The 25,060-nt window shown below is 55.9% G+C and overlaps 1 protein-coding gene across 1 annotated transcript in view; it reads left to right on the plus strand.

Moving 5' to 3' along the window:
* The window catches only part of ADGRB2 (adhesion G protein-coupled receptor B2), a 29,384-nt gene extending 19,526 nt beyond the window's left edge, over positions 1 to 9,858 (plus strand). The window contains exons 18-29 of the mRNA XM_068967684.1: positions 460 to 610; positions 822 to 891; positions 1,306 to 1,372; positions 1,506 to 1,591; positions 1,897 to 1,995; positions 4,061 to 4,232; positions 4,551 to 4,646; positions 4,994 to 5,033; positions 5,701 to 6,320; positions 8,665 to 8,700; positions 8,969 to 9,067; positions 9,673 to 9,858. Coding sequence (XP_068823785.1) covers positions 460 to 610; positions 822 to 891; positions 1,306 to 1,372; positions 1,506 to 1,591; positions 1,897 to 1,995; positions 4,061 to 4,232; positions 4,551 to 4,646; positions 4,994 to 5,033; positions 5,701 to 6,320; positions 8,665 to 8,700; positions 8,969 to 9,067; positions 9,673 to 9,858 — 1,722 coding nt within the window. The remainder of the gene's footprint in view (positions 1 to 459; positions 611 to 821; positions 892 to 1,305; positions 1,373 to 1,505; positions 1,592 to 1,896; positions 1,996 to 4,060; positions 4,233 to 4,550; positions 4,647 to 4,993; positions 5,034 to 5,700; positions 6,321 to 8,664; positions 8,701 to 8,968; positions 9,068 to 9,672) is intronic.
* The last annotated feature ends 15,202 nt before the right edge of the window (positions 9,859 to 25,060 follow it).

Here is a 25,060-nt window from a genome sequence, read left to right on the forward strand (position 1 = left end):
ATGTGTGCATGTGTGTTGGACGTGCCTGCAGGCATGAGGGAGCCCAAGTGAAGCCTCTTGCACCCCTTGCCCACTTCTGATCTGTGCTGGCTGTCCCCCTTGTGCCCCCGTGGCCCTCTCTACCTGTCGCCAGCCCTGCTGGTGCCAGACGTGTAGTCTGCCCGGCCGTGACGTCACAGGCCCTCCTGTTTGTCCCCCTCCCTGGCAGCCCCGTCTGTGCGTGGGCAGCCTGCCTGCCACCCTCCCGCCCCCGGATGCCGAGCACCGTGTGCGTGTCACTGGGCCCGTGTCGTGCTGTGTGTGGGTGCAGGAAGACGGGGGTGCCTGGCAGGGCTCTGTGGGGGGTGCAGCTCAGGGGGGCGGCCGTGGCAGCGCCCAGCAGCAGCGGGCGTGGGAAGCCCAGCACCTCCCAGCCTGGCGGCTGCTCGGGGCCACTCCTTGCCTTTGATCTCCCCACAGGGCGTGTGCACCATGACCGCTGCCTTCCTGCACTTCTTCTTCCTGTCGTCCTTCTGCTGGGTGCTCACCGAGGCCTGGCAGTCCTACCTGGCTGTCATCGGGCGGATGCGCACCCGCCTCGTCCGCAAGCGCTTCCTCTGCCTGGGCTGGGGTGAGCAGGGCCCGTGCTGGACCCTGTCCCTGGGCCTCGGGGGCAAGGGCAGCTGGAGAGCTTCAGCTTTGGCCCCTGGTCTGCTCTCTGGTGCCAGATGTGGCCCCGGCCCTGCTCTCTGGGCACAGGGGTCAGCTGGGCTGGGAGTCTGGGAGGATCAAGGACCCTGAGGATGGGCGGCCGTCTCACTCTGGCTCCCCCGCTCTTCCAGGTCTGCCTGCTCTGGTGGTGGCCGTGTCCGTCGGCTTTACCCGCACGAAAGGATACGGTACATCCAGCTAGTACGTGGGCCTCCCGGGGTGGGCAGTGGGGGCCCATGAGCCTGATAGGGTTCCAGACTTCTTAGACTGCGATCCTGGCCCATGCCTGCTGTGGGCCTTCGGGCCAGTTGTCCCATGTCTGAGCCTCAGTTTCCCTGACTATAAAAGGCCGGGATTGGATGATCTCAGAACCATTGACTCAGGGATCAGCCTTGTTTGACCCCCGCGGTAGCTCCAGAGCCTTTGTTAGGGGGGTGACTGAGGCTCTGTGAGAGCCAGTGGCTCACTCTCACCCCGTCTGGGTTCTGGCGCCATGTGTGATGTGACCTGGCAGCTCAGGGAGCCCTGAGGGATGGCGTTTGAGGGTGGCGGCAAGCCTCCCTGGGTATCTGATGCCTCCCTGGGTATCTGATACCCCATTTCCCCCTTCCTAAGCTGCTGGCTCTCTCTGGAGGGTGGCCTGCTCTATGCCTTCGTGGGCCCAGCAGCTGTCATTGTCCTGGTATGTGCCCCTGCAGTGTCTCGGGATGGGCGTGTGGCCCCAGGGGGTCTGCCTCCTGCACCTGGGGGTGTCCCTGCCAGGAGGGCATCTGGTGATCCTGTCTTCCCCCACTCCCACTCCACTGGGCCCCCAGGTGAATATGCTCATCGGAATCATCGTCTTCAACAAGCTCATGGCTCGCGATGGCATCTCAGACAAGTCCAAGAAGCAGAGGGCCGGGTAAGGGGAGGGGGGTTGTCTGTGCCATGGCCTCGTGGGCAATGCTGTAGGCAGGGTGGGCCGCAGCCACCCTTGGAGACTCAGGGCTTGATGATGCGACTGGGGCTCCCTGGCCTTGGGGCATCAAGGGTGCAGGCAAGGTGGGCACCTGGTGTGCTCAGCTGCAGCCCCTCGCCCACCCTAACCCACCTCTCTCTCTCTCATCTGCCCTCCCCCTCCCACCCTACTCGGGGCTCACACTGCCCCATCTCCTCCCATTTCCTGTGTGTCTCCCCTCCTTCTCCCATGTCTGTGCCGCCCCCGAGGTCGGAGCGGTGCCCCTGGGCCAGCCTGCTCCTCCCCTGCTCAGCGTGTGGAGCGGTCCCCAGCCCCCTGCTCAGCTCAGCCTCGGCCAGGAACGCCATGTTAGTTGTGCCCCCGTGGGAAAGGGGGGTGGGCGGGGGCAAAAGAGTGGGGGGCAGTGCTCGTGGTGGGGGAGGGAGGAGGGATTCAGCCCAGTGCCCTGCCAACTCCTCCCACTCTCAAGGGTGATAGCAAAGGGGCACAGGGAATGAATGTCTGTGCCTTCCAGAATATGCTGGAGTCCTGTGCCCCCCCAACGTTGCTCCCCGCCCCTGCCCCCTACCCCCAGCTTACATTTTATTCAGGCACAGCCACACCCTCCTCCTTACACCCCCACCCTACAGAGGCTCATAGAATCTTCAGCTCTCAGAATTTTTGAGCCCAAAGAACCTTAGAATTAGAATGATAGAATCTTAGAATAAGACAATCAGAAGCTAAGAATGTTCGAATGAGTGAATCAGAGAGTCTTATCATCTGTCATAGAATCTGAGACTTAGAATTTCAGAGGCATTGAATCTCGCAATCAGTTGGAGGACAGAGAAGCTTGGAGGTAGGGAATTATTAGGCTGAGATGTCCCCTGGCAGCTGAGACCCTTAAAATCCCAGCCACACAAGAGTAGAATGAATGAATGAACTCACAAGGGCTTCAGGCCCAACCTTCCACTGAGGCCAGAGCTAACCCTCCCTTGACCAGTGGGGGCCCAGCTCTGGCTTGCTCACCTCCAGGGTCAGGGAGCTCACTGCCTGTGGAGGTGGCAGGGACCATCTCCAGGAGCTCCATGTAGTAGAAAGCTCCCTCTCACTTGGGCTGCCATCTGCTTCTCTGATCCAGTCTCTCAGAACTAAGTCAAAAGCCTGGGCCTCAGAGGCAGCCAAGCTGAGTTTGCATCCTGGCTCTGGCTCTGTCTCTGCCCAGCTGGGCACACTCCAGTTTTCTCATCTGTAAATTGGGATAATAATCCCTGTGCCTGTTTATTAGAGTTGTTTTGGTCACAGTGTGACTCATGTATGTAAAGTATTCAGTGTAGGGCCTGGCGGAGCATTGGTGGTTAATCAATGGCAGCTCTCATGGCTGTGATTAGGCCCTCTCTTTAGCCTTGGCTCTGCCCCCCGGGGGTTGTGGAGGCCACTGTGCCCGCTCCCTGCCAGGGTGAACAACCCTGGACCACTCTTCCTAGGACAGGTTTTGGCCCCCTGCCCATGTTTCTGCCTTGTCCAGAGCCATGCCCACTCCTGCCTGCCTCTCCCACCCCAGTGTTCATGAGGCAGAGTGGGCAGGGTGGCACGGAGGGCAAGACTGCCCCCACTGTGCCCTCATCGACTATTGCTGGTGGGGGCAGGCTGACACTGGTGCCTGGATGCCAGGGACCCTCTGCCTTTTTTCTCTGCCCTCCTTTGTCAAGGAGGCTGGGGACATGTGGGTTTGGCCCTGACCCCCGCCCTCCCCCTCCCACCCCCCCACCCCACCCCCTTCACCCCTGCCAGCTGTGGTCTTTCTGCCCAGCTCTGAGCAGGCACCCTAGAGCCTGGCACCTCCTCCTTGGGAAACTGAGGCGGAGGAGCCTCTGCCACCCTGGCCCCCTCATCTCCCCTGAATATCTGTGCTCTGTGATGTCCTCCTTCCTCTCCGCCCGTTTAATCTTCCAGTGTGTCTCTGCCCATCTCATCCCCGCTCTCACCGTGTCTGTCGTCGCGCTTTGTCCCTCTCCCTCTTCTCCCTCTCCTCCCCTCCCAGAGTCTCTGGGGATGCGGCCCAGGCCTGTGATTTTGTGCAAATTGGGGCTGAAACTCACAGCATCTGTATCTGTCTCCCTCCTCCTCTTCTGTCCCACTGGTCCTCTCCAGTTTCTCCATCTGCCCCCTAATGCTGCCTCCAGCTCCATCCCCTGTCAGTGTGTCTGTCCCTTCCTCCTTCCTGGTCCCCCAGTTTTCTGCTCTTTGTCTTTGTTCCGTTTCTCTGCCCCCAGCTGCTCAGCCCCTCTCTGCCTGGGGACGTGACTGGGGTCGTATCGTTGGGGGCCCCGCCAGTCTCGGGCAGCTCAAGGGCCCCAGGCTGAGTGCAGGCCCAGGCTCAGTCCAGCCTGGCCCCCGGGAGGGTCCCCGACGGACCGTCTGCCTCGTCCTTAGGGCCTCGCTCTGGAGCTCCTGCGTGGTGCTGCCCCTGCTGGCGCTCACCTGGATGTCTGCCGTCCTGGCCATGACAGACCGCCGCTCCGTCCTCTTCCAGGCCCTGTTCGCGGTCTTCAACTCTGCGCAGGGCTTTGTCATCACGGCCGTCCATTGCTTCCTGCGCCGAGAGGTGGGCTGGGCCTCTCCCGGGCCCTGTCCACCCCTGCCCGCGACCATGCCGGTCCCTTGCCACTCCCCATGGTGCAGACAAACACAGCTGGGGAGGATTAAGGCCCCGACCAGGCCCGCATTTGGGCAGCTCTTGGTGTGGAAGCTGATAACCTGGGCAGCCTTGGCCCCCCTGGGGCTCCTTCTACCCACCCCCCTAGGCTGGATACACTGCTTTCCTTCCATGCCCATCTGGGTGCCTGGGGTGGAAAGGCACAGCTCGCCATAGCCAAGGGGCCCTGTGATGGCCTCAGGCCCAGCAGACACCTGCTGTCCCCAGGTCCAGGACGTGGTGAAGTGCCAGATGGGCGTGTGCCGGGCTGATGAGAGTGAAGACTCCCCCGACTCGTGTAAGAATGGGCAGCTGCAGATCCTGGTGAGTGAGGAGGCCCGGGCAGGGCACAGGTCAGTTCTGAGTGCCCCCTGCCCTAGACCCCTCACCTTCCCCTTCCCTCTTCTCTGTTCCCATCTTTCTGGGAACAGAGATCAGGTTTGATTCTGGCTCAGCCGCTGACAGCTGAGTGGCCTTGGGCAAGTCCCCCCTTCAGACATCCCCCCCTCTTGGATGGGGCTGGAGGAGACCACACCGGGGAGCCCCTCTGCTCTGTGGGCAGTGTGCCACGGGCAGACCTTCTGGCTGGGTAGGGAGGGGCCTGAGTTCCCTCCCACCCTGATACATGGATCCTCTCTCTGCCTGTCTGCTCTCTCCCTCTCTGCCTATAGTCAGACTTTGAAAAAGATGTGGATCTGGCTTGTCAGACTGGTGAGTGTGCCAGGGCAGTGCTGAGAATGGCCCCAGAGAGGGGGATGAACAGGGGGCCCCCAGCCCTACCGTGGGATGCTCCGATGGATTCTGGCTGTGGGGCCCAGCTTTTGAGTCAGGCAGCCCTGAGCTGGAATCAAGGGTATGAATACCACCCACTGTATGACTTTGCGTGGACAGCTTACTCCTGGAGCCTCACTTACAAAGGAGAGAAATCTGTTCTCCTAAGGTGGATAGGAGCCTTAAATCAATTAGGGGACACCAAATGCCTAGCAGGGTGCTCAGCACAAAGTGGCTGTTACGTTATTGTGTCATTTCCATGATTCTTATCAGAATCTCCAAGTTCTGTCACCTAGGGCGGAGCTGCCCAGGGAGCAGGGAGGAACAAGGCCCTTTTGACACCCTTGGGGCTGTGGGGTCAGAGGTCAGGACCTGCACCTGGGCACCGTGGGGGCTGGGGCCTTGGCTTCGTTCCTTGCTCTGCCTGGCTGTGGACCTCGGGGATAGTCGCTGTCTTAACCCCCGTGTTTACCACCCAGCCGTCACTCCGGGACTCAGTTGCCCACACCATCCAAGCTCAGGGCCTTGGTACCTGCCCAGCCTGGGCAAGGGGACATCTGGGGGCTCGTGCTCCCCTGGACTGACTTCCCTCTGCTCCTGCCCCCAGTGCTGTTCAAGGAGGTCAACACTTGCAACCCATCCACCATCACGGGCACGCTGTCCCGCTTGTCTCTGGACGAGGATGAGGAGCCCAAGTCCTGCCTCGTGGGCCCCGAGGGCAGCCTCGGCTTCTCACCGCTGCCTGGCAACATCCTGGTGCCCATGGCAGCCTCGCCAGGGCTGGGGGAGCCACCGCCCCCCCAGGAGGCCAACCCCGTGTACATGTGTGGAGAGGGTGGCCTGCGGCAGCTGGACCTCACGTGGCTGCGGCCGGCCGAGCCGGGCTCCGAGGGGGACTACATGGTGCTGCCCCGGAGGACTCTGAGTCTGCAGCCTGGCGGCGGGGCCGGAGGTGGCGAGGATCCCCCGCGGGCCCGGCCTGAGGGCACCCCCCGGCGGGCCTCCAAGTCCCTGGGCCACGCCGAAGCCTACCCCAGCTTCCTGTCTGTGGAACACTCGGGCCTGGGGCTGGGCCCTGCCTATGGCTCTCTACAGAACCCCTACGGGATGACCTTCCAACCGCCACCGCCAACACCCAGCGCCCGCCAGGTGCCGGAGCCGGGGGAGCGCAGCCGGACCATGCCCCGAACCGTGCCTGGCTCCACCATGAAGCTGGGCTCCCTGGAGGTGAGGAGCTGCTGGGCCTGGGGCTGGGGGTCAGAGGCCTGCCCCAGGGCGCCTGTGACTTTGGCAGCAGCCGGGAAGGGACAGCTGGCAGCCTCCCCATACAAAGTCCCAGGAAGTGTGCGTGCTGTGGGTTTCTCCTCCGTTGATGCCCATGGTGGCTCTAAGGGGATCCTGGCTCCTCTGAGCTCCTCAGATGGGCGTGGTCTCCACATGCTGAGGGTGCCCTTCTCGAAGGTGCTCACATTTGCTTGCGTGCCTGTTTTGGGGTGAACCGGTCAGGGTGGGCCCTCCTTAAAGGGGCCCATGGCTCAGGCCTGGGGCCTTATTGCTAGGGAAGCCGTATCTAGGAGCTGAGAACCTGGGCCTCCAAGTCCCTGAGTTGAGATCTGAGTGCTGCTGGATCAGCAATGAGATCTGGGGCCCAGTCTCCCCTCCCCGAGACTCACGTAATCTCTCTTCACCCTAATCTCTCTGAGCCTCAGTCTCCTCATTTGTAAAGTGGGGATAAGTGGGGATAACGTAGCAGCCTCTTGGTAGAGTTGTTGTGAGGACTAACTGACAGATATAAAACATTTATCTCTGTGTGGAGCAGGTAGAAAGTGCTAGATAATTGAGGAGTGCTACTGTTACCGTTCCTGAGATCAGCCTCAGGCACTGCCCACAGGCCTATGGTAACTGCCTCGCTCTTCCCCCCGCCCCCCCCCCCAAGAAAACAGAAGCCCCTCTCTTTCCCTGCCTATGTGTGTTCTGTGGCTGCCCTGCCTTCTGTCTGGCTCCCTCAGGCCCACTCCCTGCAGGGAATCACTGGCAACAAACAGTTGATAGTGACCCACTGTAGAACTCTAGAACATTCTGGAACCTTCATTGGCAGGATGAGGAAGGTGTGAATGAGAGAAGGGGCAAGAGTCACCACTTGGGCACTGTTGGCTGCTCATGTTTGGGCCCCAGAAACCGGCTTCCCATCCTCCCTACGGAGAAAACTAAGTTAGCAGCTAGAAGGTTCGCAAGTTTAGTTTTTCCTCCCAAAATGTTTCTTGAACATTTGGTGCCTGCTCCTGCCGCAGATGGCAGAAACAGGAAGGCGTCACAAAGACAGAAAACTCTCGACATGGGCAGTGGGGAGGGGAGCGCTCAGCATCACGGCAGGTTTTGTTCTGTGGACACCTGCCCATGCTTGGGTCCCTGAGGAGGGGCCAGCGCTGGGCTCCTTGTGTGGGAGGTAGCTATAAACGTGGCAGAGTCTTAAGGGGTCAGAAATGACGTCCAGAATTCTGATGTGGGCAACTGCGATGGGGCGGGGGAAGTTAGAGTTTATTCTGTTGGGCGCAGCTGTGTGCACGGTGTCTGTGGACATCAGGGAGCAAGGAGGAATCCCACAGCCTCTGAAAGTGCAGTGTGACCAGAAATGGGAAGGACACGCATGGGCATGTCCATGCACATGGACCGGGGAGAAGGGCTGGGGAGAGTCCAGGGCAGAGTATGGGGGCCTGGAGTTGGAGAAGTCAGGGTGGGTAGCTGAGAAAGAGTAGGCAGGGAGGTGGAAGGACCAGGAGAGGGTGTAAACCATCCCCAGTGGTGGTGAGTGTGTGCAGGCCTGGGACTGGGGAAACCTAGATGGTGATTTTAGCCACATCCTTGAGGACTTGTGGGCAAGTCCCTTCTCCCTGGACCTGTTTCCCTGGTACAACCTGGGAAGGTTGGTCTTGGTCTCATGAATGCTCCCATGATGACATTCTGAGACGCTGAGGACTTCTTGAGTGGCACTGGATGTGGCATAGGCCACTGGGGCTTGAAGGTGGTCTTGGGCAAGTGAGAGCTGGGAGAGGCATGAGGGAGGGAGGCGGGGCCATTTGGCAGGAAAAGGGGACAAAGTGCAATCGAAGGAAGGCTTCTGTGATGCTAAGTCCTGTATCTCCAGCGGGGTGGAGGCTTCCAGGGAGAGGGGAGCCTGTTGGTGTCAGAGAGGATGGGGCGAGATGGGCCAGGACAGGGACTGCCTCCTGGGCACAGAGGAAGGAGGGTCTGCCCTGCGGTCTGGGGTGGGGATCCGTGTCCCTGCCTTGTTGGAAGTCTGCGCTGTGGCATCTGGCCGCTGTGTAGGTACACGTCTACACATGTGCCCACCCACGTGTACCCCTTGGGGTGGGATTGCACTTCAGTGCCTCATCTCTCATGCCTCCACCCCATTTCCACAACCTCAAGGGCTGCCCTTTAAAGGATTCCTAACTCCTGGGCCTAGGCAGGGGGACAGACCCCGAGGGAGCAGACTTCCTGTCTCTAAAGCTCCTGCACTTGGTTAAAAAGTTCTCTTCTCCTTCACTGCCTCCTGGTTGCTCCTTCTCAGCGAAAGAAGTTACGGTATTCAGACCTGGACTTTGAGGTAAGTGCTCCAGTGCATGTGTGTTTGAATTGTGTGTGGGGGGGATGGGGGGTGTCTGGCCATAGAGGGTCCCCTCCTAAAATTAATCCAAGCGCCAGTGCACAGCCTAAGCCCATGACAGTCCCTCTGCTGCCCAAGGCCAGAGCTCTGGGGTGAAGACCAAACCAGGCCTTGTCCCAGAGGGGGGCCAGCAGCAGGCAGGGATGTGGGGACCCAGGCACTGAGTGCCCTGTGGGGAGCACCTCTGCTGACGCCCTGTGGCTCCCAGAAGGTGATGCACACCCGGAAACGGCACTCAGAACTCTACCATGAGCTCAACCAGAAGTTCCACACTTTCGACCGCTACCGCAGCCAGTCCACGGCCAAGGTGAGAGCTCCTCCCACGGCTGCCCCTGCCCAGAGCTGGGGGCCCGACCGGGCACAGTGGCTCCTGCGGTCAGACCCTGAGCCATGGTCCCCTGTTGCAGAGGGAGAAGCCGGGTGGGGGTGGTGTGTGTGTGTGTGTGTGCATGTGTGTGTGTGTGCGTGCGTGCGTGCGTGTGTCCCTGGGTGGGGCGGCCAAATGGAGTGTGTCCAGCATAAGTACCCCAGATTGGGTAGGGGTGAGGTGGCCCACGGGGCACTCATTTTCTCCCTGCCCTCCTCCCCAGCCTCAGCCTGCCTCACCAAGGGCCTGCCTGTGGCATAAGCAACAGTCTGGGGTTTTTCAGGAGGTGGCGGGTATTGGTGGGGTCTCCCCCAGGATCTTGAGGAGGATGGGCAGACAGGAGACATGGTCTCAGGGGCCCGCTCTGAGCACAGGAGTCAGGAACCCAGCTCCGGAGCCGGTGGGTCTGGATTTGAACCTCACTTGATTGGTGGTAACGTGAGACATCACTGGCCCTCTCCTTTGGCCTCCTCAGTTGGTTCTTCTGTACAATGGGTGAGAGGGTATTGGCCCATCTCCACTGGCCCTTTTTGCTCCACCCACAGGAGAAGCCCAGTCCAGGGGAGCGTCCCGGCGTGTCCCAACAGCGGCGACATCAGAGCTGGAGCACCTTCAAGTCTATGACGCTGGGCTCGCTGCCCCCCAAGCCCCGAGAGCGGCTGGCCCTACACCGGGCAGCAGCCTGGGAACCCACAGAACCACCGGATGGCGACTTCCAGACAGAGGTGTGAGTGCCACGCCGGACTGCCCACTGAGTATAAATATTATATATCTCTCTATTTTCACACTCCATTTTGGAACTACCCAGGAGCCAGCGCCCCCTCCCCTCTCCCGAGGGCTGGGCAGGGAGGCACAGTGGACTTGGCCAGGCTGGGGGAGCCAGACATGGTGTGGCTGGGGGGCCGGGACCCTTCCCTGTTTCTCAGAGGCCCCTCAGCTCCTGGAGCCCCATCTTCACCCCCAGCCTGTCTGTCCCTGTCCCGGGCTGGGGAGGGGGGAGGGGAACTTTGTTGGGAATAAACTTCACTCTGTGGATTTTGCTTCTGAGCTGCTTGTTTCCCCAGGAGAAGGCCCAGCCCTGGGACCCCCAGCTTTGTTCCTCTCTCTCTGTAATTCACCTCTCTTGGTCTTGACACATTGTGATGGGGTCCAGCTGGGAGAGCGGTGGCCTGGGCTATGACCCCATCTTTGCCCCTGACTCTCTGGGTGACCCTGGACACATCCCTTCCCCTGTTGGGGTATAGGCAGATTGGGAGTGTAGGGTGGGGCCCCTTGAAGCCAGACTTCCTCAGTGGCTGTGATGGGCATGGCTGCCTTTCACTGAGACCCAGAGGCCAGGCAGAGCTTAGTGACCTCAGTTTTCTCATCTGTGAAATGGGGATGGTGACAGTACCTACCTCATAGGGTTGTTATGAGAATGAAACAATGTAACAGATATAAAGAGCTTAGTAAGTGCCTGGCACATTAGCTGTTTAAGTATTAGCTGTTGTCCGAGATACTTGGCCTCCTGCTATGCTCCATGTTAGGAGCTTCACGCCCTCAGCCTGGACCCCTCACCACAACTTTGCAGGAAGGTTTTAGGCGGCCCATTTTGTGGATAAGAAAATGAAGCCAGAGGTGGGAAATGACTTGCTCAAGGCCACAGTCAGAGGCAGGGCTGGGACTGCATCTTTATCAACACTCTCCTAGTAGGACTGGAAGCTTGAGCTCAACTTGTGGGGACCCAACCTTCATGGTTGCAGGAAACGTCAGGGAGCTGGGTGCTGGGGGAGCCTCAGGTTCCGGGGCTCAGGTGGATGTGGGGAGGAGCGGCCAGGCCGGCTCAGTGCCAGAGGGCAATTTCTGGGGCATAGTCTTTACAGGCCTGAGTGAGTGGACGCTGCTCAGTTCCCAGGAATCTAGAAGTGACCGGATAAAATCAGTGTGGAGATGTGTTGCTCTGGCTCTTCTGTGGTTAAGCAGCCTGGGCAGAGGCCACAGGCACATCTTCTGCTCAGTTAACAGCATGGGCACCTCTGAGACACAGGCGCAGCCCCTTGGGGAGCTGACCATCTCCGGGGTGGACATGTCAGAGGGAGGGATTAGGTGTGGCAGGGGACTGAATGGGGGAGAAGGAAGAAGGGACTGGCTACTGGGGTGGGGGTGGGTGCCACAGATAATGGCCTCCTGGAGCGGCTGGAGGACTGGGGGTCATGATGGTACAGGCTCCTCTGAATCCTGCCACCTGTGGGCCCAGTCAGAGGAGAGAGCGGACCACCTCCCCCCAGGTGATTGCTCAGGAGCTGGGCTTCCCTCCCCTCCGGCAGCACCAGCACTTCTGGGTGCAAAGCGTTCATTCAGGTACCACCTCACTTGAGTCTTCAAGGTGGGTATTGTGATTCCCCCATTTTAAAGATGAGGAAATCAAGGCTCAGAGAGGGGCCAAACCCCCCATGGCTTGTAGGCGGTTATATTGGAACTTGTGGCCAGAAGAAGAGCCCTGGTACCAGCCAGTTTGGGCAGAGGGCACTTTGGTTGAAGTTGCAGCACTGGGGGCAGGGGGTGGGTGGTTAGTCTTGGGCGATGAGAGCCAGGGTCAGGGTGTGGCCAGATCTGCCATCCCTTCCAGCTGCTCTGTGTGTCAATGCCATTCTTTCAGGCAAACTCCCTCACTCCCCTGGGCCCCCAGGCTTCCTTCTCCCAGCTCAAATCGCTCAACTCTGCCCCCAGAGGGAAAGAAACTTTCTCTTGAATTCCAATCAGAAAACCCTCAAGGCAGGACTCTGATTGGCCCCAGCCAGGGGGTGGGGCACTGTGATTGGCAGCCCCCTTGAGAACCTCAGGGGAGGGGGAGGGGCGTAAGTCTCTAGAGAAGGGAGCCCTAGTCCCAGTTGTGCTTAGTCACTCAGTTGTGTCTGACTCTGCGACCCCATGGACTGTAGCCCACCAGGCTCCTCTGTCCATGGGATTCTCCAGGCAGGAACACTGGAGTGGGTTGCCATGCCCTCCTCCAGGGGATCTTCCCAACCCAGGGACTGAGCCCAGGTCTCCTGCATTGCAGGCAGATTCTTTACCGTCTGAGCTCTTCCCAGAAGGGGATTTAAAGGCTCACACAAACAAAGCTCCCTGTCTCTGACCTTGTGCCAGCAGACCCCACCCCTCATGACTGGGCTAGGCTTTCTCTGATGCATCACCTAAAACCCTCTGGGTGCCTTTCCGTTGTTCCTGCCTTCCTCCTTCCCAGTGCTGAGCTCCACTGGCTCCACTAGGATCTCTCCAGCTGAGATACAATGTGCATTCACCCCTGCCCACCCCCCTTGCAGTTTCTTAGTTTCTTGCTTTGTATCTGGTTTGAGGAGGAGGGTTAATATTCACCTGATTGATTCTGCTCCAACAGCAGAACTGCTGCAGAGGCTCCTGGAGGGCTTTGAGACTCACCACGTCCACGGTCGGGGCAGAGCTTTCCTGTGTGGAGGGCTGTGTTCCTCTCTGCTCCTGAGTCCCCACTCCCCAGGCACTGATGCACTGTGTCTCCTCAGACAGGGTGCCGGGCCCTGTCTGACTTGGGTTTCCTTATCTATAGTCCTGTTGTCCTTTCATTTGGACTAATATCTAATAACCATTGTGTCTTCCTTTTTCTTTTTTTTTTAGTCTTTATTGAATTTTTGTTATGCATTGCTTCTGTTTTATGTTTTAGTTTTTGGCCCCTAGGCATGTGGGATCTTAACTCCCTGACCGGGGATCAAACCTGCAGCCCCTACATTGAAAGGTGAAGTCTTAACCACTGGACCTCCAGGGATGTCCCCTGTCCTGTCTTTGATCTCACTGTCTTCCTTATTCTTTCTGCCTCCAGTCACTACCTAGCTCTACTGTGATCTTTCCAAAATGCCGATCTGGCCAGGCCACTGCCGTCCCAACTAAGAAGCCTTCCATCGACCCTGGAATTAGCCTAGAATGCAAGGCCTTTGGTGATGTGGTTGTTGCCTACCTCTCTTGCCTGACCCATCTCTCTCACCTCTGTGCCTTTGCACATGCCATTTCTTCTGCCTGGAACTTCTGCTGGCTCCCACTGGCAACTTCCCCTTTAGCCTCCCAGATCCAGCCCCAGTGGCCCCTCTGTGAAGCTGCCCCTGAACTCCCCGCTTCAGCCCTCAGCACTCACTGGGCTCCCACAGCCCTGGCACACATTGCCACTCTTGCACTGTCACTGGCTGTCATCTGTGTCAAGTGGTTTGCGTTTGTGCACTCAGCTGAGGGCTCCATGTGGAACTATGGCTCTTTACTGGGAGACCAGAAAGTGAAAGGGTTAGTCACTCAGTCCTGTCCCACTCTGCAGTCCCATGGACTGTAGCCTGCCAGGTTCCTCTGTCTCTGGGATTCTCCAGGCAAGAATACTGCTGTGGTAGCCATTCCCTTCTCTAGGGGATCTTCCTGATCCAAGGATCAAACTCAGGTCTCCCACACTGCAGGCAGATTCTTTACTAAACCACCAAGGAAGCCCTGAGACAGATGGAATGCACAAATCTCTCTAAACAATGGTTTTCTCATCTGCAAAATGGGGATACTGATCATCCTTACCCAGCCTTCCTGTACCAGAACATGGCTTGAGATTATTCCCAGGGAGAGTTTTGCAGGTGGTATCCATTCCTCCCTCCCCTTATTCCTTCCTGGGCCTCAGTGCTCTTAGGACCCCAGGTGGGAAGCAAGCCCAAATGCTGTCCATGGTGCTGAAAGAGACTTGCCGCCCTCCCAGGCAATAAGGAGACAACAGCCTGAGCAGCTCACCCAAGCTCACCTGCAGCCTTTCCTTGCCTTTCAGACTGTGGCAAGGTCATGGGTGAGCAGACCATCCCCACTTTCATAAGATCATACCCCGGCAATGTCCAACAAAAATATAACGCAAACTCTCACTCTCAAAGTCGCTCAGTCGTGTCCGACTCTTTGCAACCCCATGGACTGTAGCCCGCCGGGCTCCTCTGTCCATAGAATTCTCCTGGCAAGAATACTGGAGTGGGTAGCCGTTCTCTTCTCCAGGGGATCTTCCTGACTCAGGGATCAAACCTCAATCTCCCACATTGCAGGCAGATTCTTAATCTGTCTGAGCCTAATGCAAGCTACATATGTGATTTAAAGCTTTCTAGGGGCTATTGTTTTAAAAGTAAAAATTAGTGACATTCATTTAAATAATCTATTTAGCCCACTATATCAAGAATGTTATTATTTCAGAAACACATAATCAATATAGAAGATTACCGACGAACTACTTTACATTCTTTTTCCATACCTAATTCTCTGAAAGTGTGTGCATTACATGTACAGTACATCTCAGTTCAGAACTGAGGACTCAGTAGCCACATGTGGTCAGTGGCTATCATATTAGACAGCACAGCTCTAGACAGAATAAAGGCAGTGACCTTGGGCAAATCAATTCAGCGACCTCTGAAAAGGAGGTAGGAATACTACCTGCCTCAAATGGTCATGGGAGGATTCATGGAGGTGATGTTAAAAGGGTTCCCAGCTCAGTGCCAGTACCGAGAAGGTCCAAAGTCGATATTCCTGGGATTTGGGTATTCAGGAGACGCTAGTTGGCAGAGAGGGGGTGTTAGGGATGTAGGAGAAGGTCCTGAGGAGAACTGTGCGCTGGCATCAGGCCTACTTATACTACACACCCCCTCCCCTCACCCTCTACAACCACTCTCAAAACCTGTCTTTCTTTTTTCCTGCCTGCAGCCCCAGATCCTGGGATAAGGGAGGCAGGTTAGGAAAGGCACTTGGATCAACATATTAAAACTCAATTGAGTTTAATTCACTTCCATTAGACACCAATTAAAAGAAAGTTAGGTGGCCTAGGTGGCCAGAGGGGGAACCTGGGTGGAGGAGGCTGCCAACTCCTGTCTCTCTGGACTCATTTCCCTTGAGGCTTCTTCTTGCACCCCCTGGGCAGTTCATGGGGTCCAACAGTTGGGGCTTTTAGAGCCGGTCCCCAGTCCCCCCTATTGCTCCTCCTTGCACTTTTCCAAGGACACCAACCCCAGGAACCCCCCTACCTCTCAGGCCCTCGAAGAACTTGCTAAGTGTCCAGAGCAGGGGAGACTCTAATAAGGGTTTTGGTGTTTCAGACTAGTGGAAATCCAAGAAGGGTGTTGGGCAGGGGGTGGCAGGATCAGATTTAATAGGATTTCTCAGGATGAATGGGAAATGGATGGGGGCAGTTACTGAAGAGTGAGATGGATGCGGAGAGACCAATGAAGAGACCACCCATAACAAGGAAACTTAAATTAGGAGGATGCTACAGAGGGGGCATGGAATCTGAATGTATGCAGCAATGGGATTGTCAGCTTCTGGTATGGGCGTTATCAGAAGGAGCCAAGGGTGACTTGTGGGCTTCTGTCTTAACATGCCTGGATGGATGACCATGCCATTGAATTCGGGGGCCAGGAAGAGAACCAGCTGTGCGGCAGACAATTACGACTTTCACCTTGAGCCTGTTAACACTGCAATACCTTAGAAATAGTCAAGGGGGAATTTCAAGTAGGAAGTAGGTGGTTAGACATACAGGACTAGAATTCAGGAGAAAGGCGGGACTAGAGTCACTGACATGGCAGGAGGCGTACTGGAGCAGGCTGCAGGGTAAGGAGGAGGTGAAGAAATTAAGGCACGATAGACAATTTCTGAAATGGAGCTAAGAAAAGAAGGAAAGAAAGCTCAGGGGCCACTGTTGATTCTGAAGGTGAAGTTACCTGGAGAGGATGATGGAATGTTTCCAAGGATGGAGAGGCTGTCCTTACCCCCTCCCCAAGATCCTACATAATGATAGACCAAAAATAACCAGCCTTACTGTCCTGGGAGGCAGGGTCCTGAGCCCTGGTAATGGATATCATCACAGAGATTGATTCTGCTCATTTGCTGGGCGGCAGGCCAGCCACAGTTCCTGAAGGAGGATGGGGGAGGAGAGGGGTGGGCATTCAATGAAACCTTGGCTCTAAGGTCTTCTGGGAAGAGGGAACTCTGGACTCTACAGAGTAGGGAGCTCCCAGGCACAAGATGGACAGACAAACCCACTGCCTTGGGATCTCTGCAGCCCTTGTCCCTGTTCCTTCTGACCAGGCAGGAACAGGGGCGAGCTCACCCCACAAGCCTCAGCTGCCCACTGACCCTTCTCCAGGCTGGTATGTCCCCATCCCCAGCAGTGGCACAGCACAGCCCCAGCCATCAATCCAGGCATCCCCAGGGTCAACCAAGGAAGTCAATATTTAATTTGGGCACCATGTTAATGCCATCGATTGCTGACTCCCCTCCTCCACTTCCTCAGACTCATTTGTCACTTCCCACCCATGGTGGGCTGGGTGGGGTGATGCAGTACTGGAACCCAGGGGCGGTGGAGCTCCACCAGGGTCTGCTTGGGAAAACTGGCTGCATGTGGGGGTGCTGCCCTTAGCCACCGAGCCTCCCATTCTCCCTGCAAATCACTGATCTGCTTTGTTTGAGTTTCCTGAGCTCTGTCTCCAGCGAGGAGCAGGTGGGGAGGTGTACATTCCTCCCAGGCAGGGACTGAGCCTAACCCCCTGTAGGGTCCGTATACAGAGCAGGTGTGGTTGCAGGTTGAGCAATGAAGGGAAGGATAGAAACCGTGAAGGACCCACCGTGGGTCAAAAGTGAGGCCCAGTCCTGAGACCCAGAACCCGAGGGCCGTGTTGGCTCAGGCTTCTGGAGCCCCTCCCAGGCTCCCGCCACTGTGCCCGTGTGATGCTGAGGAACACACACAGGGACTTTATATGGAGTCCTTCTCTGGGCCCTGGAGACGGGCTTCGGGGAGAGTTGAGCTTAGAGGCCTCGAGCCCCTCTGAGCAGTGAAAGAGGCTGAGGGGAGGGCAGAGCCCATCCCAAAACTAGGCTGGGACCAGCTCCACCATGTGTTCTTGTCAGCTGTGTGGATCCAGATATGGGCTGGGGGGCTGTGCCTCTGCACGCAGCCCAGCCCACTCACCCTCAGGAAGGGCATGGAGTCTGCTTTACAGGCCAGGCTTGTGCTCAAACCACAACTCCATCCCAATCTTCTGATCGACATTGGGTAAATTAAATAACCTCTCTTAGCCTTAGATTCCTCTTCTGAGAAGTTTCTTAGGGCCTGGATCATTTTTTATGGTTTTAGAGGGTCAGGGATGGGCAGGGGCAAACCTTGGTGGCCCAAGAGTGTATTACGAGAGTTCTGACACCGAGCAGTTGCAGCCTTGAGAACCTGCTGGCAACGATGCTCTGAGGCTGCTCACTGTCAGTTAGGCCTGGGCCACTGTGGCCCCCTTGGTGTTCCTCATTATGCAGAGCTCAAGAGACAAGACTGTGTCACCAAGGGGACAGTTGGGTCAGGCCGGCCATGTGGCACTGGGTGTGACCCAACAGGCAGTCCAGCTTGGGGCACCAGCAAGGTGGCAACAACATAGGTACACACACACACACACACACACACACACACACACACACACATGTGTGTGTGTTTGTGAAGAAATACTGCTTCGATGAACTTGCCCAGAGTTTTGTGATTGAAAAATCCACAAAGAAGTTGTTTTCATTTCAGCAGACATGTAAGTATTATGCCTTGTGGGTTACTGTTATTTCTGTTATGAATCATGTATGGGGAGTATGAGGATATCTAAATGTTTTAGTCTGGCCCAGATGACTCCCATTCTGAGCTCCCGAAACTTCACAGCAGCCCAGCTGACCCACTTGGAGCCACTCAGTCAAGCCTAAAGCCAGAAGAGCCTGGCTTGGTCATTCATTTATTCAGTAAACATTGGCTGGTGCCAAGTTGTGCCAGACCCTGAACTGGACACTAACAATGTAAAGATGAGGAAGACATACTTTTTAAGAAGGACAAAGAAGAAGAGGGAAGCAGGACAAAGGGATGGATTTTGTTTCCTCTGCCCAAAACCTTCCAGGGGCCTCTTGTTTCTCTTAGAATAAAGTTACATTTCCTTCCTGTGGCCCTTGCCCATCTCTCTTGACAGAGCTCCAGTCACGTGGCCTCCTTTGTGCTCTTTGAACATGTTTCTCCCACCCCAGGACCTTTGCATATGCTCTACCTGCCACTTGAAAGGTTCTTCCCTGGTTATCTGCTTTGCTGGCTTCTCATCTTTTGATTGAAGCTCCAATGCACCTCCTGCATACCCCTTGCCCTTCTGGACCATTTTTAATCACATCACCCTAATCCTTCCACAGTACCGCTCTCCTGGTGAAATTATGGCACCTATCTTCTGTTTGGGCTTCCCTGGTGGCTCAGATGGTGAAGAATCTGCCTGCAGTGTGGGAGATCTGGGTTCAGTCCCTGGGTTGGGAAGATTCCCTGGAGGAGGGTTGTCTCCTCCACCAGACTGTAAGCCTGTGAGAGGGCAAAACAGGGTGAGTCTCTGACATTCACACCATTGGCTGGCACATGGTAGGAACTTCATAGCTAATATGGAATGAATGAGTGGATGAATGTGGAGTTGAAGGTTCCCATTGGAGATCAAGAGACAAGTATCCAGAAAGCTGGTAGAGCTAAGGCTCTGGCCCTTGTTTCCCTACCACAGACCAACTGCGTCTGCGTCTAGACTTGGGAGTGGAGGGAGGGTGTTGCGTGTGCGGGCCTGGAAGGGGAGAGCCCCAGAGAACACCAGCCTTCGAGCATGCATATTGCATATTAACTTGCTGCTGGACTGGCAGCTCCAGCTGCTAATTAACTGTTTAGTGTTAGGGCCAACGGTTGACTGAGGATGAAGGGCACGTCCACTTGTGTGTGAGAGGGTTATGTGCAGCTATTTAGGCAGGGGTTTGCTCCCAGGTGGTCCCTGGGTGCTAGCACGTGCAGCTACGTGTCTGAGTGGGCTCTGCCCTTAGCTGGCCGACAGCACACATGGGTGATTGATGTTTTACATGCCATCACTTCCAATCCCAACCCAGGGAAGGAAGGGTCTTTAGAAACCATGAGTTTCACTCCCCCCCTCTCCACATTGTGCAGGCCCACAGAGGGGAGAGATTGCTCAACATTACACCAGGAGTCCATGGAGGGGAGAGTCAGGACTAGAGCAGAGTGGACACTGAGCATTTATGGAGAACTATGGTGAACCTGGCGCTGCTCTGGGCACTGGGGACTCATCACACGAGGGAAGCTCACAATCCAGGAAAATGAGCCTGGGAAGAGGGAGTCAGAACTGGGCATGAGCAATAGGCCCAAGAGCAGGAGGCGTCTCCTTTGCCGTTAGGGGGAGGGTGTCAGGGGAGGCACTTAAAGAAGACCACACTTGTACAGAACTTTGAAGACTGATTGAAAACTCAGCAGGCAAAGAAAAGGGAAAGGACGCTGCTGGTGGAGGGTGCCACGTAAGCAAATGCACGGAGGCATGAAACAACCTGGAAAGTTTGGAAAACTGCAAATCATGAGGTTTGGGTGGAGAGGAAAATGTGAGGAGGATGGGCTGCAGAGATGAGGCAGCGAAGGGAGGCAGGTTCCGATGGCAGTGGGCCTTGTAGGCCACAATAGGGGTTTGGATTTTATTCTGAGGACTCCTGGCAAATCACTGGAACAGACTTGGGCTTTAGAAAGATTTCTGTAGCTCCCAAGGGAAAATGAATTCAACAAATACATTTTGAATGCATCCTTACAATGCGCCAGGCACCGCGCCGGGTCCTAAGAATTCAGTTCTGAATGAGGCACACCTAGTCTCAGTCCTGCAGTTGGAAGCACAGACAGGTGGAGCAGGTGGGACTGTTGGCACACGGACTCAAGAAACACCCTATTTTTGTATTCTCATTAAATCAGCTCCACTCTGACTCTCACTCTAAGCCTTTTCCTACATGTTGGCAGAAGATTCAATTTCAACCATCCTTGGGGCTGCCTGTCACTTTCCCTATAGGCTTGTGCGAGGACCTGCTGTCCCACCTGGGGTCTAAACATGGAGTCCTGATTCTGGGTGCACTGGTTATACAGAGATAGATGCTCATTGTACTAGTCCATGGGGTCCCTTGAGCTTTGGCAACTCAGTTGTTCCTCTGCCACCCAGAGGCATTGAGGTTGGTACCCTAGTGCTTGGGCTCTGGCCTCCCCAGGTGTTCCACCCATCCCCTCAGTTCCCATTATCTGTTGGGGGAGGGGCTACTGGACCCCAATCTCCACCATTCAGACGACCCCTGCTTCTGAATCCACTGCAGCTAGCTGCATGCTCTCCTTTCTCTGCCCTCGTTGGCTGCCCTCTTCTCCCCATCCCTTGGGAACACCTAGCGCAGTCACTTCCAGAAGGTTAGCTTTTTCAAAAGTCAGGATGAGCCATCAGACTTCAAGCAGCTTTTGTGTTCAACCCCTCACAAGTTCCCCGAGGCTAGAAAAATCAAAGGGCTCAGATACCAGCTTGGAACTGGGAAGGGAGCAAAATAATTAACATCCCAATAAAATATACTGCCACAAAAGTGGATAGGTGATGAGAGACCCAGGCACTGGGTCCTGTGGGGGCTCAGACAAGAGGTACCTAACTCATGCCAGAAGGTCAGGAAAAGCCTCCCAAGGAGGGGACTTTTTTTTTTCCAGACAGAGTCCTGAAGACAGTAAGGAAAATCATTCTGGGAGGAGGGAACAGCAGGTATGAAGGCCTCGAGGTGACAGCCCCCAGGGGTGTGTGATGAACTGATAATTGCTCTGTGAGAATAGCTGGGATTGAAGGAGGTGAATCTGGGTGATGAAGAGCCTCCCAAGTCCCAAGCCAAGGTTTGGAATTCATCTGACCACGAGAAGCCACGGGAAAAAATTAATCAAGGAAGTGACCCAAGCAGAGGTCTGGTTCAGAAACATTTAGTTGACTAGTAGAAGAATGAATGGGGAGAGGGTAAAATTGGAGGCAGGGAAGGCAGTTGCCAGGAACTGCAGGGATCCAGGCAAAGGATGGTGGCTGCCTGGACCCCTGATGGTGGCAGTGATAAACAGAAGAGGGCATTATCCATAAGTAATGAGGGAAGAGGGACAGGTTTTTGGGGTAGGGGGAGGGTGGATCTTCGAACGACTATCAGGGGTGAGTCCTTGAGACGGAGCAGAGCAGGATGTTGGTGTGAAGGTGTCAGCAGAAAATCTATGGAGAAGAAGGAAGGATTTGGGGTGCAATGGACCCCTCCCCGCACCCCATCTCTGCATCCCGCGATTCCCAAACTTCCCACTAGATGGAGGGCTGGTGCTGGGAGACCGGCTCCGCCTCTCATCGTCTGCCCCTCACCCTCAGTGGGCTGGGCCTCCACTTCAGCTTCTCCAAACCCCGTGTGTCCCTGAACTCGACCCAGAGCACATGTATCAATATTTGGGGTCATCAGCTGTCCCCACTCCCTAGGACTCTGTTCTCAGCCTCGAGGGCCCAGTAGTAAGGGCCCTCTGCCCCAGGTTCCCTCGGTGTAGAGCTCTGTGTCCAGGTATACAGGAGTGTTTACGTGCTGGGGGCTGCCTCCACCCCTTCAGCCTCCAAAACTGCCTGGCTCCCACAGATAGGTCCCCAGCCTAGAGGCATCCCCATCAATGGCGCCATTGTTGCCGTCGATGCTCTCCTTCTCCCGACCTCACGCTGGGGGAGGAGGCCCCCATCCCTCTCACTTTTGCCCCAGCCCCCAAAGACGGGCCCAGTTCCGGTGCCAGGCTGTTAAGGAGAATGGCATCTAAGCCTTCCTGGACTTTGGGAACAGGATACGCGCTTGGCTGTGGGCGGAGCTAGTTAGGAGGCGGGGCCCAAGGTGGAGTCAGGGATGCCACCCGGGCCGTGGGTGTGGCCCAAGGCGGGCTAGGGGCGTGGCCTATGGCGGGGTGGGGTTGGGATCTCCCGAAACTGAAGGCTTCCTCCGCGCTCTCCCAGCACTCCCCACCTCCCAGCCCCTGCGGTCGCCCGGGAGTCCTGCCCGCTCTGGCTTTCAGTCCAATAGCCAGACAGACGGACGGTCGGGAGACTCCTGGCCCCACTTAACAGAGGTCGTTTCTCAGGAGGCCGCGCCCAGCTCCCTGAAACTGCCAGGCCTTGAGAAGCCGAAGGGGAAAGGGGAGGTACATTTTCTGGGCGCGCACCTCCCCCACCCCCTACACCCCAAGTGTTTCCGTTCTTTGCTAGACAGACAGCTGGAGGTCCTGGGGCTTACGTCCTGAGCTGGAGAAGCTGGTCAGGCGCCTGCACTCCCATGAACCTCCCCCCGCCGCCCCTCGACGCTCAGGCCTGGAGCCGGCTCTAAAAATAGATCGAGGCCCGGGAGCGTGCCTACGCAGGAGGGGGTCTGGGAGGCCTGAGTCACCCTGCCGGCAGGGCCTTCCCGCGTCTCGGGAGCCGAGGCCGCCTTGACGGCTGGGCATCGCTCCGATCCTGTTGGCCCGACTCTGCACTTTTGGCCGTGCCATGTCCCCCTCCCAGGCCCGGGGAGCCAGCCAGGCGATGGCGGACCCGGCCGCGTGAGCGGTAGCAGCCACAGCCTGGAAGGATTAGGAGTCCCCCGGTCCTGATTTATTTAGTTGTTTTTGTGTGCCTGCCGGCAGCGCCCCCATCCCCCACCCGCCCGCGGGGCTGTCATGTCTACACCTGCCCTTCTCTCCTGCCCAGGCCCACAGAGATGTTCTAGGCTTCTGGGTGGGGACCTGGCCTCCGGGCAGCAAGAAGTCCCAACTTGGATCTTCGAGGTTCCAGAGTTAGCATTCCCATTCAACAGATGAGAAAGCTGAGTCCAGGAGAGAGGAAGGGGCCTATCACACAGAAGATTGTGCTGTGATATTCCTGGGTTCAAATCCCAGCTCTGACTCCTAGCCAGCCACTTCTCCCTGCCTGTTTCCTTACAGTAAAGTGCTCGAGTTGAAGATGACACCCATTCACCTGTAAAATTGGAAAAAGTGTAGGTATTTAGGATTGTCCAGACGATTAAAATTATTCTTTAAAAAGCAGCAGTGACCTGCTGGGTGTTACATGTGGGTTTAGTTCCAGCTCAGCAAGTCAGTTATCTCTGTCACCTATTTTTCTAGCTTCTGGATGTACAGAGGAGGATTAATGGGTGTGGTGCGGTAAGCCCCACCTCCTACCCGCAGGGGCTCAGCCATGATGACTGGGGCCTGGTCGGGGCGCTTAAGTGAATGTGGAACGCTTGGGTCAGAGTGGAGGGAGGAAGGGCAGCATCCTGGCTTTGCATGGGTCTGGCTCACCTGGCTCAGATGGTAAAGAATCCACCTGCAATGAGGGAGACCCGGGTTCAATCCCTGGATTGGGAAGATCCCCTGGAGAAAGAAATGGCAACGCACTCCAGTATTCTTGCCTGGAAAATCCCATGGACGGAGGAGCCTGGTGGTTACAGTCCATGGGATCCCAAAGAATGGGACATGACTGAGCAACTAACATTGGTTCCCGTTCTGAGGAGGGGGCATGTTTGGGTCATTACAGGTTTAAGAGCCTCAGGCTCAGGGAACAAAGGGGCTCAAGAGTCTCTAAGATCATCTTTTCCTTGTTGGCAAAGGGCACAGGCACCTGTCCTCTGTCATCCAGACACCAATATCAAGCCTATTCTGAATGATCAAGGCTGACAATACCCCAGTTGGTTTTATTTCTTTATAATATATTATTTAGGCCACTTCATGGAAAAAATTGTCTGATATCTGTTGGAAATATCATTGACCTTTCAAGGCTACATGAAATCAGCTTTGTAAATAGGAAGGCAGGTGGGGTGGGGAGGGACTGCCAGTGATGAACATGGGTGTAAGATGCAGAGCAAGAGGGCCCGGTGAATTAGCAGCCCTCCCCAGTACTAATGATGTTAATAATTAACATTGTTAGCATTTACTATGGACTTGGTTTAGCTTCATGTATTATCTCATTTAATCCTCCCAACAGTTCCGTGTGGTTAGGTGCTATCCTTATCACCCCATTTTACAGATATGGAAACTAAGGGCTTAGAGAGGTGAAGGAAGAGAACGAAGCCAGGAAGTAGCAGAGCCAGGAACAAACCTTCTCTGAGCTTAGATTTTATTTCCTGCCTTGATGAAAAAGTTGGATTTTCACCCTGAAAATCTACTCCCTCAGCCTCCCTTTCTAGCTAGGTTGTCAGGACTCCCCACCCCAGGCCCGGGCACTACTGGGAGGAGGTGGGGCTGGGCAGCAGCCAGTTTCTCTCCACCCAGAGTTCCAGGATTCAAAGAATTTATGAGTCCAACTGTCTGAGGCTCTTGCATGCAAAGACAGAATCCGGGAGTCCCCAAGTGCTCCTCTCCCCACCATGCCTCACCCAGGAGACTCCTTGGCTTGCTCTCCACCAAAGGGAGTTTGTCCTGGGCCCTGTTTCATTTCTGCTGCCAGTATTTATAAAGGGCCTAGTCTCTGTTACATGCTCTAGGGATAAATGGTAGCAAAAACAGGGCTTTCAGCGTGGCTTACAGTCTAGCAGGCTGATAATTAATTACACCCCTCCCTCTTCCAAGCTTCTGCTCAGATCTGCCCTTTCTGGGAGACTGTTCCCAATTGCCTTCCTCAGCCCCTTCGGGAAGGAAGGTGAAGATAGTCTCAAAGCTAAACATGGGAAGGGCAGGTGGGAAGGGAAGGCAGCCAACAGACTGTGTTTGTTGTGGTGGTAAGGTTACACTCTCTCATCGTGTGTATGGAATAGCTAGCATCTATTGAGTTTCAGGAGCTGTGCACAGCACTTGAAATGTCTCATCTCAGGGAACTCTCACAGCATCCCTGTGAGCTGTGGACAATTCCATTTTACCAACAAGGAAACTGAAGCTCTCTCCAGGAGATGAAGGGATTTGTCAAAAGTCACGCAGCTCGTAAGTGGTAGGAGTGAGGTTTGAACCCAATTATTCTGAGGCTGTAGCCCCCACCCTTAACACTATGCTGAGTTCTTGCTTGACTTTTAGGTAAAGAAACTAAGACCTAGGACTTCTTGGTGGTCCAGTGGTTAAGAATCTGCCTGCCAGTACAGGAGATACAG

This window comes from Capricornis sumatraensis, chromosome 3 (genome assembly GCF_032405125.1).
Source record: "Capricornis sumatraensis isolate serow.1 chromosome 3, serow.2, whole genome shotgun sequence".
In the NCBI taxonomy this organism is placed as follows: domain Eukaryota; kingdom Metazoa; phylum Chordata; class Mammalia; order Artiodactyla; family Bovidae; genus Capricornis; species Capricornis sumatraensis.